Here is a 20982-nt window from a genome sequence, read left to right on the forward strand (position 1 = left end):
AAAATTCCAGAGCCTTTTTGCTGAAGCTACTGCGAAGAATGTAGGTTTTTACGGTCCGCTGTCCCGCAAATTAAAATTTCAAATGAGCTTTGAAAGGTTTTTATATTCTCAATATTCTTTTTCTGGTAAGCGTTTCCAATTAATTATATTTTATGAGTTAACAAAGGTTTAAATAGCAATTAAAATAAAACAATATAAAGTAACCACACCTGGCTCTAACATAAGAACAGAAACAACACCAACGACAATAAAGCGACGCAACAAAACCAACATCAATTCTGCGTATCTTCCTTATTTTGTAACACATATTTAACAACAATGTCAGAGGCCAGTAGCTAAGGAAAAACAAGAGAGGAATAACTTAGATTTGTCCTTAATTGGATGTTGCGAAGGTGTCTAGTTTATTAGATTGTGAGACGCAATTTTCTCTGCGGCTGGGATATTACTAAGGCGGGGATATAACGAACATATTTTCAAGCCGACGTTACACAGAATTTTCAAATAAACAACGACAGAATATATTGGACGCGAAGTATTTTTACGGTTTTACACACGACTCGTGTCTCTGAAAAGCGCCGAAAGAAATGTACGTGAAGTGAATCATTAAAACTTGTGGTTAGTTGGTTGTGTTGCGTTTGTTTTCTCCTTCCTTCAAATTATGATTCAAGAGAAGATCTCCTTTATAAAACTTTTGGGGGTCATTATTTAGGTGCTAAATATGCTCCAAACTATTTAAAATAATAAATGTCTTGGAAGTTGTGCGACATTATGCTAAGAACCATTCTTAGCAGTAGCGATACAGAATAAATTGTCTCGACTGAACTAAATAAATCAGCTTGGGATTTACGTAACAGACAATAGTCACGAAGATAATCTAAAAGTTATAGTTATTTCGCCTCACCTTCGCCCTAGTTTCGTTAAGGACCTGTTGCTAAAAGACGTAGTTACCCGCGCTCCCTCGGGCCTTTAATTCGATACTGTTTGACTAAAGTGTCGTTCGTTTCGTCGAAGTATTTTATTTATGTAGCAGACATCGAAGATCCATTTTTGAAGACTTTACGTCGATAAGTAATTGTCTAAGCTTCATCTCAATTTTTAATTTTTCTAATAATTTCAATTTTGTTTATGTAGCGCCTATTAGTCGTATTACTTCGTCTGAGAAATATTTTTTACATGGTATTTTAATGTTCAGACATTACACCAGTTGCTGTACTCACGAATTGTATGAAGCAGCAGGTGACTTTGAATAGTGCAGATAAACCATACCCCTACACACAGGGGAAATCAGAACGAAGATATCGCTATTAATAATAATGAAAAGCAAAGAAATACATAAAGTTCTCCTTGAATTTTTATTTCTTTCTCCACAAGGGTGGAATAAACAGATGGCTTTTTCCAGGAAACCCGTAAATTGAACAGTGTTAAAGTAAGAATGTTAATGTTATGTAAAATGGCACCATTTATAGCGAAATGTGCTATTAATTAACATAATGTGTCACAAATAACAATACGCTTCTATAGAAGTTTATTAATAAATGTTTACAGAGAAAAAAAGTAATAAGTGTTCTGGTAGGGAACATAAAATCATTTTTACAAAAGCCCCTGGGCGACAATTCAATTTCTGTACGTGAGGCTGCGACGAAATTATGTCAATTTCGTATCATTAGCGAGCCTAGGGCTGCCTACAGTCTGTTACGAACAGTAGTCCCCGAAACCTATGTGTGTGCTTTGAATATATTATTACGACCACATTATATTGCTTTTGTAAAACACACATTATTATGAATAAATACGCATGTAGAATTTTTATTAGTAAGTCTTCAATTTACTGATTGAATCTTCAATCTAAGTTCGTACGTTTTTTATTTTATCTATATGTCTTATTATCAGACAAAGGTCTCCCCTAAACCCCTCCACCCGCCTCTATCCTCAGCCGTTACCTGCCACCCTAGGTGTCCAAATCGTCATACTAATGTTGTACGAATAGCCTTTATCATTCAGTGAATATAAAAATGCACCATCTATCATTTTATATAGAACTGCAAGACTATGTATACTTACTCCTAACTCCTAAACTAATTCAATAGCAAGCTTATAGTAATATTTGGAACCCATTACTTAATCCAAGGAGTGCAAACCTTAAGATGTTTCGAGTCTCAATAACGACTCTAGAAAATAAGACTTTTATTAGTTGAACGTCTAGTAATATTCATTAAACAAATCTACAGCTCCCGGGGGATAAATTTCGTCTCATAAATAATAATTATGTATTAGTACAGCTATTATCTTCAAGGTGATAATGACCGTCTTAATATTTCACCTGCTATACTTACTTTTACGGATTAATTAGTCTAATTATAGCACGTTTTTGGCGATTTATAAGAAACGGAAAGCTTGTTATTAATATATTATTAATGAGCTGAATTTTTACCTTCATTTTTACATTTTAACTAGCGGCTCACCCCGGTTTCACTCGCATTACACCGGGTTTCCCTTAACAAATGATACACTAAAACCTTCCTTGACAAACGTGACAATGAGTCATTGGTAAAAAGGACGATAAGATTTTATTTTATAATATAGTAGTAGTGATAAGTATAAATAAAATTTCAACATAAATACAATTTTAGACCAAATACAATACATATCTACCAGTAAAATTACATAAAATTTCATGGGCCTTCAAAACATTTATTTATTTAAACTCTGGGGCATACTTAATTGAATTTTTATGTCTCGGGGAAAATTTTGAAAATAAAATTCATGCTTTTATTTCCATAAACACAATGTATGGAAAACACAAAGGGTAACACAGTGAAATCGTGATGCAATATTACCTTTATTATGAAAAAGAAAAGCTTTTCTTTGCAATAAATAACGCAAGTTATCGTCACAATGTTGCTGTCTTTTGGCAAAATGAGTTCGGGAGTGTTGCCAGGGCGCACGGTAAATCAACTAGACATTTGGCAAAGAATTGACGGGGAGTATGTTATATTCAGTATGAATAACCCTGTAAATGGCCATATCAATGTCTATTTAGCAAGATTTTCTAGATATATTGAAGCTATTCTGGTATAATCGTGTTTGATTACGGTGACTAGGTTAATTTTGAAGCAATTTTTGGTTTTCATACTAAAAATAAAGTCGGAATACTTTAGTGAATTTACTGAAATTGTAACATTTACCGAATATGTCTCGGTTGACAATCCGGCAGCGAAAAAAATATGTTGAAGTCTCTCCCAAACTCCACTTCACAAAGTGCTCAAGTTTTCGAGCGAAATCATTTCACATCTCCCCACGTTGTTCAGTAAACGACCTTTGAATAAATTAAGAAGCTCACCTCTTTCCCACGAGATGGACTCAATGGGGTAGCCGGCCACCGGACACTTGATATTCAAGTCACTGCCCGCGACGGCCGTAACTTTGGGCATTTCGCGAATGTATGGAAGCCCGTACACGTTGACTCTGGCGGCATGGATGGCTTTTCCTGCTGTATTGGACGCAACGCACGCGTATTCCCCACCATCTTGCTCTGTCACTCTACTGATGTTCAAATGACTAACCACGTCGTCTTGAAGAGTAACACGCTGACCGACGGCAAACCTGAATAATAGGGGAAATATCAAAATCAGTCAGAAATGTCAGAATGTATGCTTTTTTATATTTTTTCCGTAACTGTCCTCGCTGGGAGTTTTGGGCAGAAACTCCAGCAAATATTTCAGCAGCTTAATCTATTTAAGGACCAGATAATAAAGTAGAATTATACAGTATCGAGAGTTTAATGACTATCCAGTTAAAAGTCTAGCCTAACAAAACGTGACCTCTTTCTATTTTTACGGTCGTCAATTTCCACTTTTGTATTCCGTATAAACGTATCACTGGTATTAAATCGATGAAAACCGTTAAAAAGTTTTATGACACGAATATAAACGGCACAGATGACAAAAGTTCGTCAGTTAATATAACTTTCACTGTTACATCACGTTTAATCCGTGCCGCCACTGTATTTCATTTATACGAGAAAAATATAGTGCCCTTATTTCGGACGTAAAGTTTTATTAGTTACCTAGTTTCCGAAAAGTTATCTCGGCTTTAGCAGTATTTAAACGAAAAAACAAGTAGTAATTTTCCACGTGGCTTATAACATATTTTACTGTAAATACGACACTGAGATCAACGCAATTTTGCATTATTTACCTTTGGTAGATCGATCGCGGTGGCTAACCGGCCCGAAACGTCAATTTAATGAGATGATCGCGTTAATCCCCCTGTCGTATTATCGTATTATAGTCATGCAACGCAAAATACTGAATTGTTTCCTGCGTATAAATATATTAACGTTTCGATTATTCCTGTAACAGGATCTATAAACATCCATTAAATATTCACCCCTATTTAGAGGTCGTAAAAGTCATAGTAAATTAGCACTTACCTTGAATTAGTAGGTATAGGAAAGCCATCCAGTAGCCAAGTGAATTGAGGTGGAGGATGCCCCATGGCGACACACTTTAACGAAACGCTCGGTCCTGGTTGCAACGTCTGCTCCGAAAACCAGTAAACCAATTCCGGTTTTGATTCTGAAACAACAACTGAAGTAAATATGTGTCAGCTACCGTCTTCTTGTTTAACCTGTTGGTTGGAATATTCGGAAATTGTATTTAAAATAAACAAGAGTCGAGCTTCTACGACATTTGGAGAAGTTATTGAACCCTCCCCACTATTTTGTTTGCACAATATATTTGCACGTATACTTTGTTATATTGGAGTAACATGTTATTGGTTTACAGAATACGAAGTACCTAGGTATCTACTTTATTTGGTTCTTTACTAAGATCCTACTTGTACTCTACGCCAGCAGAGGTAAGAGGATCAAATAATGTTATAAACATTTTCACGTTCAGTTAAGCTGCACTGCATTGGTAGATAACGGTAAATAGACAGCGCTCACCTCAGAATATACATATTTTAAAGGTTATTTTTCAGTTTCACTTTGTCACTTTAATCTATACTAAATACACAACACCAATGTGCAGACTGGGTACTCTACGTTTCTTCGTTTCTTATTAAAAATCCACCGCGACACCAAGTACGATTTCAAAGGGGACTTCATTTCACATTTTGCATTTGTCAGAAATTTTCCTTTTTCACTCACACAAACAAAGCTATTAACTGGCGAGTATTAAAAACAAAGGCTAAGCTTATTATCTCGGGTGGAAGGGGAAAGAATAATAAACCCCTCGGGCACTGGCAGAGTTCTCTATTCACTGCAGTGGATGCACCGGGTTCCGTCTGATTAATATGCGTCTTTAGACATGCACAGGGAAATCTCTCTAGACGTTCATGTTATCTGAGATGGCGAGATAAGCATTACATTGAGAGAAATAGTAATTGTTGTTAAAACTGTAAACATGAGACAATGTTTCGAATCTGTATTCTAAACGTTCCGACCATACAATAACATAGAAACATAGTATACATAATGGGCTATTATTTAAGAGCTCCTATAATATGTCCTTTAATATTCACTGGGCAAAGCTCCAAACGTTAGATACATAGCAACGTTGTCGCCTGCGTTCAAGTTTTGCTCATTAGCAGATAAGATTCTTTAAATTACAGTTTGTAATGTGTGATTTAAACATATGGCAAAAGACTTTTCTATAAAAAATCCGTATAGATATCTAGCTGGAATAATTGACTAGAAAATACATCTAGTACGATGCTGTGTGAATCATGTCGCGGAGGTGATCATTTATAACAAGAGAAGGCCATCGGAACGGCGATCATTAGTAGCACTTTAAGGAGATTAAAATTGCTTTGAGATAGCATTTCAAAGTGATTGCGAGTTTCTCTTAACAAAATACAAGAGCGGCTCGTTTCCATATCGCGTAGCATAAGTAGTTAAGGTCGGTATTACGGAGGCAGACGGACGGGACGCACAAATCCGTCCGCCAGTCTGTTCGGCACGCCTCGCCTGTGTATAATTTTTCCACCTCGAATGATAAAACAGAGAGTTTAGCAACGCTGTATAAAACTTTTGTGATTGGATTAGATGTTAAAGGTATTTCGTTTGATTTAATGTTTGAAATTAAGATGGTTTAATTAATTAATTAGGTTTGGGCCATGCCGTTGATTACTTTTGCGTCTGTGATGTTTGAACTTGTTCTTCTCTCTATATAAGTTATATACTACAAATGGACTTGTGGTCTTGTAATGTTTTTATTCTACCAGGATTGGTAGGTAAAGCGAAACCGGTATATCCACCAATACCTTTTATAAACATAATTAATGCATATAAACATTAACAGATTGTAGCGACTTAAATACACAAATTATAAATTTTCAGTATTGTGGTGTTTTCAAACTCGTGTTTCAACAGAATTTCTAATTAATAAAAACCACGGCAGCATCAAACAAAGAAAAGAACAACAAAGTCGTGGAACAGTATTATGATAACAAAAAGGTGAACATCCCAAATGAATTGGACGTTCCGTGAACGAATCCACCGGATTACTCTTTGACCTTTATTTCAAAAATTCACGCTTCCAAACACATGTCTCTCGTTAATTCTTTTGATTGTAGCTTCGTTATTAAAGGGATGTACGAAATTCTTTAATCCGTTCACTTTTTCGTATTAAACGTAGCCGGGCGTGGCGTGACTCTGGCGCGCTTAATCCTGCCATTACCATAGTTGCTGTACACCGTTAGATTAAACAATTTGCATAATTTATATGCATAACATTTCTTTACATAACTCTTCTGTAGAGGAAAATGTAGTCCATTAGTATTCTAATACTGTGTAATAAGTGTCTACTTAGTTCCGGACTTTAAATTAGCGATTCAGTGGCTCCAAAGTTAATGGTAATGTATTTTATTCTGTCGTTTTTACAATCAAGCTACCGTTTTTTTTTTGTTTTTGGTTTGTAGTTTCATTTGGGACGTTGGTCTCCATTTTTAGTTTAAATGAGCTTATTACTAGTATTTGCTACAAACTTTTTGCCACGACGTGACTAGTATAGCACTTGCATTGCAGAAAAACAGCTCATGACTCTCATGCAACAATGCTTCTAATCTCACTTTAGCCGTGGAATGTAACGAAAACAAAATTGCTTTTGTAATGGAACTAAGACAACAACATTAAGAGTGCCATGAAACGGTTCGTAACGGGCTAAATAATGTAAGATAAATAAATACTTAAACTACTGCCATTACGATACAAATTCCCATTGTTTCGACGGAGCTCCTCTGTAAATGGCCCAATAAACTGTGGATTAAAATTATGTGTAGTTCGCGGGACCGATACCTCGGGTTCCGGCTAAATGTAATAATGCAGAAGGGCTCCGTCCCTTCATTAGAGACCACATTAAATTGCGACATTTATTTGGTTACCGTTAGCTACATGTTTCGGGCACAGCCTTAATGGTTAGTTTTAAAGCTACATCGATTTTGTATAGGGAGGCGAGTTTGTTATTTATTGTTTTAAGTTTATTATTATTTTGGCTTTCGCCACGATTCGAGTGGAATTTGGGTAGTTTGGGTAATATTTTAAGTTGAAACGTACGTAATTATACACGTACGTCCGTAAACGTCCGTTAGTTAGAACAATGTTTTTGTGGGCTATAATAGAGGTAATATTCATGTTATGGACACATAATACGAAACGTAATATCAGGCTAAAACAGCTTTACGTCTTCATTGGTTACGATAAGTAATAGCAGCCATAAACAGGCAATTACACAAAGGCTCTATACATAATTCCATTAGCGATAAGTACATAAAGAGCCAGACATATACGACACGTCGGCGTGATTGTTCGCCCACAATAGTTTACCTGCAGTAGTGAACTTGCCAACCGACGCCGCCTATCAATACCAGTCGTAGACGTACACTTCCATGCTGAATGCTGCTATGTGTTTAATAGATGGAATAACTCGATTATTTACTACTTTAAATGCCTAGCTTGTATTGATATGTTATCTTAGATTGAAGCGTCTATGGTTTTGTAGTCAAAAGCGGCAGAGATTTTGCAGACGTCATATTTAAAAACTAGTTCTAAAAGCAACTTGTACGATTTAATGTATCCATTATTTCATACCGATATTTTTCGTTACGAATTGGACTGGTCTTAAGGTCATCCTTCTTTATTACATTCTGGCTTATTTGACATAATTGTTTCGTAGTAGCGAAAAGTTTAGATATACTTTTATAAAATGAATCGGGGAGGGCAGTTACATATGTGACACCAGTCCACGGTCAGTGTCTCTTCGTCTTTTTTCACTCGTCACAGAGTCGTGGTCTTGTTTGTTTGTGGTTCTCTGCGCTTGGTGTACGTTCCGCCATTTGTCGCGCACCATGCCTCCTCGTGTACTATCCCCTAGAGACCAGTTTGTTAAGACATTTTATCTGCTCCGTAGAACTTTACAAATCTTACGTTTTTCCCTGAATCACCTCGTTACGTAACTGAGTTACGATTGTAATAATGCTATTGAAAGAGGATACTCCCTGTCCAAATTCTTCAAGATCCCTCGTCAAGAATTTATTTATTTCTAAATTCGTTAAACGGGATCAAAGAACTAAGTTTTGCGAAAAAGATTTTTGTCTGACTACAGTGAAGGAAAAGGTTGAGTTTATTTTTGTGATTTAGTTCGAGTTTGATATTAAAACATTCCGCTGTTAGTAATTAAAAATTCTAGGTAGGGTTTTAATCGAAGTCAAACAAACATCACCTCTATACTCTACATGGATTTTCTTATCTAGAATTATAGAGGTGTGCCTCCATAATCTCTATATGTTGAGGTTACCAAATCCACACTCGGTTTTCCATTTATCGTTCTAAGAAAGGGACCTCCTTCACACAAGGAAAACAAAATAATAAAAAAATCGGCATAGAAATAAGTGGTTGGGTGTACGTCACGGCTCTACTTATACTGAACCCCTGAAGAGCAGCGACACCAAATAGCGGGGAACGAATTAATAATGAAACAAAGCGGCTTATATTTCGTGGTGGGGGCGGGTAAAACCGACCTTACGAGCTGCGAGATACGATCTTAATTGGTGGTAGCGCGGTTAGTATTTAGTGCGGCGGTGGATGCGCCCGCGGCAGCCTGCCTGCGTCACTGAAGCTCTTTGTTTGAGCTGAAGAGCTGACTCTAATAGCTTGCACCGGATCCGCGCTTAAAAATGGACTTTTAAATATTTTATGAAGAAGTCGGGCGGACGGATAAAAAGTTTAAAATTTACATATCTCTCGTATGCACGTATATAGCACGTGTGGACGTAAATATACAACTAAGTTTTTATTTCTACTTGTACATTTATGGTAGCGAGTATTACCGCAAAACGAACTTCTATTACTGGAATGGGTATGACATGAAAAGTTCGTGTTCTCGCTTATGAATATTCGATATTGAGAATTTTACGTAGGTATATATTTACATAGGTGTTTGTCATGGGCCGTGTCTTATTACACGGGGGAAGGCTGGCGAGAATGAGGACTCCCATTCTCTGACTTATTGTACAAACATAATTGCAGATAGCTAGTGCAATTTTTAAAAACTATTGTATATAGTTGCCAGAGTTAAAATGAACAATCTTTATATTCAGTATCACCTCTGAAATTCGCTTAACCGTGCCAAACCTTAGCAGAATCTTTTCCAAGTTTCGCAGTAAATATTTGCTTTATTTTTCTGCCTCGTAAGATTATAAATGCGTGCCGTCCAAACATTTTTGCAAAAAACGCGGTTTAGTATCGTAGCTCAACGTCGAAACTTTGTTACCTTTTGTTTATGATAAAGTTGGGAGCAGTTGTGACACCGGCAGTAAGTGGAAAAGTTATATGGAACCCTTGTTTATTTCAGATAGTTGTAGGTAGCCGCGCACTAGATAATTTGTTTAGCAAATTACCACCTCGCCTGGCTAGTCGTTTGTTTAATAAAATACGCGGTGTAACTTCGCAAACTTTTTAAATTAATTATATTGTTTGGAAGTAAAATAACATCAACTATGTTCGCGTGTCCCGGAACAAGAACACAGCTTCAGTTTGTTACATTTTCTCGAGTACAGCTTTTTTAAAGTTTAATGTCTGCAACAACCGTTAAATGGATTTTCTTTTTAAAGATTCTAGAAATTGAATTTGTATTTAAAAGTTTTACTGAATACTTGACTCGGGAAAAGTAATATCCAGTTTGATATGGAGATACCTGAATTAAGAAATGTCTGCTACGAATCTTGTATTTTCTTGTAGTCTAAACATCGCTGCGAAGTGCATGCACAACATTATATATATCTACACATACATATTATAAGACGGGATGTAGCACATCGTTTTTCTTCATGTCCAGTTGGACGGTAAAGCTAGAAACGCTAAGACGTGTATATATTATTCATGGGCCATACCTCTAGTGCCGGTGAAATTCCAGTCGGAGTCGTGTGTGTGGGTGCTTCTCGCGTAGGGCGCGCGCCGCGAGCGGTTACCGGCTACCTTCATCCGACCCTCGGACACTACACAAACATACAAACAAACCCTCTCAACCAAAAGGCTTTAAAACCTTTCTTAGGAACGTTTTTTAAGAAGTTGGAATAAGCAAAAAGTCGCAGCGGGTTCCGCCTTTACAAAGTTTCTTGGTAGGCTTCACGGGAACAATTTAAAACTTGAAGGAATTTTTGTATAAGAAAAGTTATCCAATCAATTTTTTAATTGCGTCTCTTTAAAATTATGAAGTGAAGGGAATCTTATTACCTTTTATGTTTTCTCATACCTTTTGCTATATGTAAAGGGTTTTGTTGTAAAATATGGACATTAGGAATGTTTGAAAATTAAAATAGAAAGTAAACGTATATTGATCGGTATTAAAGATACTTACCGTCTATTAAATATTCAGATACACCATAAGCTTGATCTTTAGTATTACTGACAAAACACTGATAAACTCCTTGGTCGTCCCTCTGAGAATTTTTGATATGTAGTCTTAGGCCGTCCTCAGATATCTTGACTCTTTCATTCGGCTTCACAATTCTCGCGTCGTGCACCCAGTAGACAAGCTCTATTGGATGGCCCGACACTTTGCATTCGAATGTGACGTCAGCATTCGGTTTTGTTCGTACGACCTCGGGTTTTATTCGGACGGAGATGGGCTCTGTAACAAGAGGAAAAATACACACGATAAAAAACGTAACACGTTATTTGTTCATCGCTGTTAGCAATAAAATTTTACGATTAGCCCAATTAGGAGCGTAATATGGAAGTAAATCGAGTACTCGGGGAAAAGGAAACTCCTAACATAAATTAAGCGGATGTTCTTCACGTATTCTAAGAAGGGCGTTGCTATTCGTTATTATCTACATATATTTGGCTTATTTTTTCTATTGAAATTAAATACAAGTTATTGATATGACGTTTTATGGTGTTTCGTATTACGTGATTTTTTATTAGCTATTGGTTTTTCGAAATAAATACGTTCAAATACGCTACTTACGAATATTACAGGTAAACCTAATGATAGAACTTTAACGACTTCGAAAGATATATTTTAGATAGTGTTTTCGAGTATACTGACCAGTAACAATGAGCGTGAAGTGCACAGACTCGCCCCCGACGGTGTTGTTGAGCCAGCACACGAAGCGGCCCGCGTCTTCTCTGCGAACTGACTGCAAGCTCAGCAGACCACCGCCCAGGAGACGCGTACGGGCCCATAGTGATGTCTTCTCTATGGGAATCAGCTCCTCGTGGTGCTCACGAAACCACCTGAGGGTTGAAAATTTATTTATTAGTTCACTAGGAATATAACATTCATAATTTATGACTACAAATATAACGATAAAACAATAATCTGGAATGAGTTATGTATTTATTTATCTTCTTATACATTTGTTTATTGATAACTATTGCAAATTAGGAATCTGTTCGGCTTTTCAACCGCCATTTAAAACCTTGCTAAAATCGCAAGCTAAACACCAGAAAGTGAAATATAGAGGACAAAATTTGTGACTCCAAAGTCGTTGACGGAAAAGTAAAGTATGGAAGGATGTTGTAATATTAAAAATAATTCAGCAGTCAAATTATTTCCGAGCCGCGCTATTAAAATACGCCTGAAATCGGTTGAGTCGTTATAAAGTTATTAATATTTCGGCTTATGTAAATTTTTCGGTTCTCGTTAATGTACTTATTGGTTACATAATGGCCTTATTCTGAGGAAAGCCCATTACAATCCCGAAAATGGCGGACACGTATTAAAAGTTTCGTTTCTAACAAAAAATACTACCTACTTACTGTAGAATAACTGCAACATGCTGCATACTATTAAGATGTTTTTTACAATAAGTTTTTCCTTGATTCAGCACTCAGAAGTTTTTGAATTAAAGTTTAAAGCAAAACATTTACCATAACTTGGCTCGGTACTATAAAATTAAATATAGTGGAATAAGCTTTTATATTTTCCATTTACGCCACCACGCAACCTAGATTGCGATCGTAAATAAATGTGATATTAGAATAACATTGCAAATGGATTCCCTGACGACCTGCAGATGCATATAATACTCCTTTTCCTTGCGCACTGGTTATTTAGGTCTTATATTATTGACTTGGCTTGCCTATAATTTATCACAGTCAACCTTTGTGTTGTTGTTTTAATTTTAAATACGAATATCTTGACAAAACGCGAAAAAGATGGCACACTTCTAGTATTTGTCCATTTATCGGTTTAACAAAATGTTAGTGGTATTAGTAGGATATCGGGAAGATTCCTTTTAAGTTATTCAATCTGTTTCATTTCTTTGGGAGTTATTGTTAAGCAACCATGTACCAACTCCAAGTATTGGTTAATGTAAAGGCAGTACTTTCATATAACATTTCATGCTTTAATTAAACCATACTCCGTACACAAACTGTAGCATAACGATATTACTGTGATTTATTCTGGTCGCTCTTAACAAAACGACAGCCTAATGACCCGACATCTGTGCAATAAAATAGAATATGACCAGTAACCACTAGTTCCGTTTCAAGAGTAAAACACACATTAAAATAATCATAACCGTTTAAACTCATTTAAAATTTTAAAACGATTACTAAATGGAAAATGTTCGTAACACCGCCACCGCTCCAAATATTTAATAACCCTTGACATACTTAGCTTCTGTAAAGAGAAATTTGTTTGGGATTGAATTACTGAGGGTTAAATTGAAGCAACTTATTTCGGCACCGTCCGTCTAATGTGAGGCGAAAGATACCGTCGCATAGTTTCAGCTTTCAACTCGTTCCAGAACACTATTACATGAAGGCAAAAGCTTTGTGAATACGGTCTAATATCCTATGCGAAATTTCGCGGAAATGAAATGGCTATGTGGCGCGAAATCTTCAATGTTCTCCAAGTTAGGTTCCCTTTTAGAAATAGTTTTGAAAGGAGTTGAAATGCACCGAGACATTTGCATTCTAAAAGGTTTCCTCGAACTATGGCTGGATATGAAAGTTTATGGCGTATTCAGAAGCTCTCGCCACCGTAATTCTTTGAAAACATAACATGTTATCAGTTCACTGAGGAAGTTAGTGAACTTTTATATAGTCCGTAACTCTTAGCCGTTTTGGAATCACAGGGGAAATTTTATTATGATTTTGTTCTCATTGCGCCGGTACGTAAGTTGCTTTTGTGCCGTCACTAACTTTGTAAATGGAAGTTGTTTCGTTACGAGTATAATGACGTCTTTGTGGCGAGTGGTGATTTACCTAAATACACTTTAAGTGGGAGTTACGGTTTGTGTAGCAGTTGCAAGCACGTATAAAAGACAAATACGAAGTGAAGCAAGTTCTGTGCGCTAGCCATCGACCCATGAGCTCAGTTTGTGCGGTTATTTGACTAAACATGACCAAGTTTAGCCACGGAAACTTGGCAACATTTTCTACGTGTATGTACAAACTGCTCAGGTAAATAAAGTGCGAGCCAGGTTATTACGTATTAGTTGGTATTAGTGCTAACATAACAAATGTGTATACCTACTAGTGGCCAAATAGTGAGCTCAATTAGCCCGTACCTACTTTATTACTGTTTTATGTTTTGACGTTTTTTATGTCCATAGCCAATGGAAAACAAATATTTTAAATAACATGTAAAGTATCATGATAATATCATTTACGGCAAACATTTTTGACAAAGTATAGCCCTGCTCCTTTTTAGCCCCAGTGAAATTGTCAGCACTTAGTATTGAACGTCATAATGCAATCTAAATGGCTACGCAACGGCACGCGCCCTAAACGATAAAATTATGAAAATCTATTTAAATAATATGCCACTCTCGCACTGACGATACTAAGTATATACAGCTATGTAGATGTACTCACATTTCCAAGGATATAATGCAATTTGCCGGGTTTTGCGAGCTAAATTGCTCCTTGGCAGTTAAAACGAATCACGTCGCATAGGGATTATAAAATTGCGGTTAAATCTCGACGCGGGATCAAAACGCTTTCACGACGAAATAAAACGGCCAGTTTGACCCGCTCGTGTATCGACAGATTTAAGAGATTTAAACTGTGAATTTTAGCACGTTGTTGTCGGGACAAGCGGCTATCTTGCTTTTGGAAGCGCCCGTATTTATTTGAAGCCAATACTTGTTCAAGCTTTCAATGCAGAATGTTCTAGAAATGTAACATAGATCACACGTAGTGTGAAATCTCGTTGTGATTCTCTTACTTGCTAAAGCGTGCCTTTATCCTATAGGGACGTTGACAGAAGTTAGATGAAGACGGATTGAAATAAGTGTTGTCACAAAAGAGGCACAGATAAAGATCACTCGCAGCTACTAAATAATACAAAGATGAGTTTTAGTTATTCTCTTCACATACTGAGAAACTATGAAGATGTGGAGTATTCGTATTCTTTTTGAAAACTTAAAACAGACTTCGAGTCACGTACCTACGTCAAGCGAACGTTCCTTTTTATTATTGAACCTTTTGCAAGTCGGATAAACTTCCACATGGATATTTGAATAATAAATCACGACCTGTGTTTTTAAGACTGAAGAAAAAGGATGTCTCAAGGGCTTCACTCGGAAACTGAAGGAAGACAATAATATATCTACAATACGGTACTAAGTTACAGAATATTTACGAGGTTTTGGTACTTACAGTGTACATTTAATAATTGTGTGTGTATAATTTTATACCTATAGTAGTTCAAATGTTAAGTTATTAATAGGAATGCACTTAAATATAATACTAGGCTATATTATTATACAAAGAAGAAAGTATAAGAAGTTTTTCTACTTATCAGTTCAATAAACATATACTCGTAACTTGACCAAAAGCAATGACATTAGCATGTGTTAGTCTAGGTCAAACCGATTATTACATTAAATGAATGACTAATTACACAAACAATTAATTGATAATCATGTTTGGTTTACAGCTGTTAATGTTGGCAATTAAACGAAATCATATTAATAACTACTATTAAAACTATTACGTTAAATAAATGATATTTTGTACTGCTAGCTTTAAATTGAGCTTATTTTATACGCGTTCGGGCACGGCGTAATTCGTATTACGGCTTGTGAACGTACGAATCTGGTAACAGCGAAATATATAGCCGTACAAATAAACAGTCGAATAAAAAAAGGATTATTATCTGTCGGTTACATTGAGCGTTGTACTAAATAAGGTTTTATACCTGAAACCTTTTAAACGAATCAGCAGTCGATGGCCATTACGCGTCGTTTGGTACACAAGACCTATTTCTGAGGTAAAAAGTAGAGCTACAACCTCTAGCTGTGGCCATTGTACTAGCGATAGCGAGTAAAAGTGCGACGTAGAAAGCTTTTGATTTTGTCAAAGAGTAACTTCTTATTGGTTGTCATGTTAATATCTTATCCTTCTAGAAAAAGAAGCGTGTAGAAGAATGGCTCGAAAGTAAAAATGTTATTCTGTGACTACGACCACAAAAGATTAAACTCGAGAAAGAATATTTGAGGCAAGACTATGCTCATGAATTGTAGTATTCCTGAAACTCATACAGAAACTGGCTACTTGAAAATTTATTCAGCAAAGGTGTATAGGATTCTTGGAAGGAGAAGAGTGAGGCCTTATTCATCAGTGGAACTTTATTAGAAAAGAAGCTTTACGATTGTAACAACAATCTAGTAATTTTTGTATGTAAATCGCTAAGCATATGCACCCGCTTGAACACGAACAACAGCCTTACTTTAGCCTCTTTCCGTTGTGCGGGCGGCGGTAGACGCTGTTGTTTGTTTACAGTAGCGATACCTTTTAGCTAGTAGATACGAGACCAAGAAAATGTTGCCGGAGCTTTTTAATGGTGCTTGTATTAGATCATGATTTGTAAAGGTGCTTTAATGTGTAAGTGCTTCTATAATATATTTTTATTGTTCGTGAAGTACACCTTTCTGAGAACATAGCATACTGCATAGTAATAAATATAAAATAAACTATTGCCTTAATAATGCAGTAGGTAGTGTATCCGACTGCTGATCGCGAAGATGGGACCTCGGGCAAAGTGCTGTTGGCCTTTTTCTAATTTTCACAAGATTATTATTATTCTCAATAGTAGTGCCGGGTTCAGTAGCGAGCTCAGTTCATATTATGGCGATAGGCGTATTATCTAGGATAAACATTGTTAAAGGCGAAACTAGTGTGTATTTTATACACTTCTGCCTACCCCTTGGGGTATAACAAGCATGACATTTTTATTGTGTGTTCGTAGAAAAACCTATGTTGTTTCTATTTACAATTTATTAAAAACTCTACTCATTTAGCTATAAAAAACAGAACCGTATTAATTTCTATTGAGGCACAGTGAAATATGATTTCTATAATAAATTCTGTGTATACTGTCAACATTTCCACACACAATAGAAACACCTGATACGGGCTTGTATTGAAGTTTTCAGAATCACTATGAAAAGACATTGTCAATTTATTTGTAAAATTCATAGAAACTGTATTGAATGTTTATGCAACTACGGATTTCATAAAATATATGTTTTGATAGTTGAAGTGTAATATGAATAGCCATGAATAAATACGTTTTAATTAATTCTAGTAATATCAGTTTTCAGAGCCGATATTGAAATTAATGTTGAATATTGACGTTAAATTGAAAATCGTATCATCAAATGTTACGATTAAAATGATACATCTGTTTTGTTTGCATATGCCTGTGTCGTTATTAGCATGGTTAAACCGATTTTCTATTTACATGCAATATTATTATGTATTTTTTATAGGAGACTGACATAAATATAACAAATAAATTAATTCCCTCAAATTTTCGAGATAGTGCAAAGTAATAGGCATTTGGAGCAAATAAGTTATTGCTATGCTTTTAATACCTAATCTTCATCCAGTAAGAGACAGCGGCAATATTAGTATAGGATCCCGCTATACAACGACCTTCACCGAGCTAGTTAACGGATAAAATATATTTTTTATACAAATAAAATATGACAATTAATATGTCAAAAAAAAATCAGTCCAGTAGCGCAATTGTAGTGTACTGTCAAAATAGTTCTTACAGAGCCCGCTAGAGGCGCTGATCAGATTTTTGTGCCAAATTTTTCGATGTCTAGCCGGTTGCTAGTAGTCGATAGTAGTAGAGAATCGAGCTACAGAGTATAATTGATTAACATTTGTTTTTTATTACTGGCTTCGTTAACAGTTCACAGTTATAGACAGATAGAATCTACGTAAGTATGTACTCACCTGTAGCTAGGTACAGGCCACGCGTGCGCGGCGCAGGGCAGGCGCACGTCCTGCCCGGCTTGTATCCGGCGTGTGCGCGGCTCCAGCACCACGCGGGGCCTCACGCCGCCCTTCGGCTCTGTCACTATTATGTGACCTGTTCACACACAACCTTATTACCCCACTGTATAAATTCTCCAACACTAATCAAGGCTTTTAGGCAACGGAATAAATAGTGGGAAAAATAAAATGTGTCTTTAGTAACAGAAAATAACTAATTACACTTAGTCAATTTTTAACAAGAGTAAAATTGATTTCTTCCTTCAAAACCGATGCAAAATTTCTGCAGCTGCCGTAATAATCATCAAGGAGTACATACAGGAACATAAGACTAAAATAAAGAGTATAAATACCAGTATAAAGAGATTTCCTTACCAAAATACTGGCTAGTGTACATGGCCCCGGTTATCCGGTCGCGCACCCGGCAGCGGAACGCACTGTGTCGGTCCCGCGGGCTCACTCCACTTATGTACAGCGAGCCGTCGTCCAACCGCTGGTACTTCGACCCTGATTACAATAAACTCGAAGCTCTAACAATAGTCATAATAGCTACAACAATATACTTAAAGAGAATATACAATATACTCAAGGAGATTTTTTTGTGGATCCTTCATTTTCAAACAAACGCCGATCGTAGCTTCAATTTCTTTTTAATTGTTCACCTTTTTGGTAATGGCTTGACAAAAGAGCTACCTAGTTGCTCCTTCTCCGTTTTAAAAAACCCCTTCGAAAAAGGAAAAGAACACAGAAAGTTATCATACATAATAATTTGCAAGCGGTATTTCTGTTACAAATCTGTTTTTATATTTAGCTAACTCTGCCTTATATCAGAGCGTTTAAAGTAAATATTTATTTAAGAGCGTCTTCAAAGCGTCGTATTAGTCCGCTTGCTTAAGCACTATGATTTAGACGCTAGAATATATCTGTCAATAATATGCACATGTTTATACATAGAAGAGAAAATCTGTAAGCAAACTTCGTATGTCGTTCAAGCGGGAATCTCTTGTTCTTGAGAACGGTATGTGTTCAAGAGGAAACCCTTGCCACTTGGGCTCGTAGACTGGTAAACGAAGTGTAAGTAATCTTCGGTAAGGATTAGCTGTCTAGCTGCATGATGCTACTCGTGTTAGCTAAGCGTTTTCGTATGTTGTAATGATTTTAGATACTTTATTAAAGATCTAATGCGGTAGTTATTATAATTTATAAAAAAAATATATGAACCATGACTAAAACGTGAACTTTTTCGCTCTTGTTAACCCTTTTTTTAATTCCTATGAGGATTATGTTTAGCTTTATAATTGACCTCATAAAACTTCTAAAAACGTCGAAAGTATAAAATCCTATAGCTAAAAATAGCTCGGTTCTTTTATTAATCTTAAATATAGGAAAGTTCAGGGAAAATATTAAATACGGTTTTCTCGCAAAAAATATGCTTTAAATAATCATGACATTAAAATTTCACGAGTAAAATCTTTATATATGAGGCGTTCAACTTTCGTTTTAACACCTCAATTTATTTTCCGTGGAAATAAGATTCCGGATGAAAATGTAATTGCGTGTGTCATCAGTTGACAAGTGTTTTGATGAAAAAAGCAACAATTTCCTTTTGGCGCGAATTCTTATACCGCGAAATATATTTTTGTTAACATTTCACGCTTCAAATACAGCTTTTCCCGTTGACTACGGACTAGGCAACTCAATTGTGTTGACTAAATTATTCTGACTATCGACTTTGTTATACTACAAGCCCTTAGTCGCAACAAATTATTAATATCTTAATATTTTTCTTCGATCAATGGACGACAGGAGTACTAAACTTTCGTAATAAATCATCTAGCTGTGAAACTATAACATCCCAAATAGTTTGTTAAAGACACAAATAAATCAACACCGAAGTTTATTGTCATTTTATTACGCTCTATTCCATTCATCAATATGAAACCTTGGAACTGGGATGATATTCAGCTGTTAACGATTATTCAGAGCGGAGTCAAGTACTTATCGTAGATAGTTCAAGTGGAAAGTCAATAGATTTACGAGAATGCCTTTATGGTCGGCTTCTGATCTGCCACAGGGATTGCAGTTACAGTTCACTATTCAAGCTTCACTGGTGACGACATAAAGCTGGCTAGTATAAACTGTATTAGTAATTTAGCGATAGGGAAATACATGAACTACATTAAATTTTGAATTTTGTATTCATAGTTTTTACCTTGTATGTTATTAATTGTATTATAGTAACAAATAGTGTATTGTATTTCTAAGAACGATATGAAGCGCTTTTGTTGCTGTGTTTTTTCGGAGCGTTTACCATAGTTTATGCTTTATATTTTGCTTTCAAATGGCGCAAAAAAATGTAATATGTTGTCAGAGGCCACAGGTTAATTCTTGTGGTGACCATTATGTATTAGCTATAGTTACCTAGATAATGTGTGACGGTGAGATCGTCGTCGGTGAACCAGTCGGTGGCGCTGACGCGGTCGGCGCAGTGTGGCGGCACCACGCACCGCAGCACGGCCGCGTTGCCCGCCATCACGTACTCGTCGCGAACCACCACCTCCCATGGAATGTTTAGTGCTGGACAACAAATATACGCGCTGTTAGTACGTTTACACAAGTTTAAATAATTTATGTTTTAAATTGAACATAATGACAACAAATTTTAACTCCTTGATATTTTTTTTATTTCCGCTGTATACCTAATTACTAACATTAGGTAGTAATACAGACATGTGTTACATCAATAGATTATATAAAAAGATTGCATTTTTTAAATTTTGACATTCACAAAAATAACAAATTCATTTCGGAATGAAACGATACCGAAATTAATCAATTAGACCGAAATTAGTTCTAATTCAATAATTTCCTTAAAATTTACGGTCTACGGCTATAAAAACTCACTAGCTTAATTACGGGGATTTCAGCATTAAAGTTTATCGCCGCATCCTTCACACCCTTAAACTAAAAAACAAATGGCCGCCAAAGCCCGTTATTATCTACTTAATTATTTTAGGTCAGCTCGAGTAGGGCACACAATTAAAAGACTGCTGACTACGTATTATCTCAGTAATCCCTTTTAACACAAACTGTGAATTTCTTCACAGAGCCCTAATTGCGGATTTCAAATCGCTTTCATCTACGCTTCATTTAGTTTATTTCCCATGAATTGTAACTGAGGGCACGGTACATTTTATACAGGAGGAAAAGCCTCAATTAACTTTATGTTGGTAACA

At 36.1% G+C, this 20982-nt stretch overlaps 1 protein-coding gene across 11 annotated transcripts in view; it reads right to left on the minus strand.

Moving 5' to 3' along the window:
- Positions 1-20982, minus strand: part of Dscam4 (Down syndrome cell adhesion molecule 4) — a 205356-nt gene that overhangs the window by 19129 nt on the left and 165245 nt on the right. For all 11 annotated transcript variants that reach the window (XM_076124900.1, XM_076124901.1, XM_076124899.1 and 8 more), the window contains exons 5-12: positions 20168-20323; positions 18122-18253; positions 17708-17843; positions 11553-11740; positions 10860-11132; positions 10393-10497; positions 4433-4577; positions 3341-3603 (exon numbers count right to left, since the gene is read on the minus strand). In XM_076124900.1, coding sequence (XP_075981015.1) covers positions 3341-3603; positions 4433-4577; positions 10393-10497; positions 10860-11132; positions 11553-11740; positions 17708-17843; positions 18122-18253; positions 20168-20323 — 1398 coding nt within the window. The remainder of the gene's footprint in view (positions 1-3340; positions 3604-4432; positions 4578-10392; positions 10498-10859; positions 11133-11552; positions 11741-17707; positions 17844-18121; positions 18254-20167; positions 20324-20982) is intronic.

Source organism: Anticarsia gemmatalis, chromosome 17 (genome assembly GCF_050436995.1).
Source record: "Anticarsia gemmatalis isolate Benzon Research Colony breed Stoneville strain chromosome 17, ilAntGemm2 primary, whole genome shotgun sequence".
NCBI lineage: Eukaryota > Metazoa > Arthropoda > Insecta > Lepidoptera > Erebidae > Anticarsia > Anticarsia gemmatalis.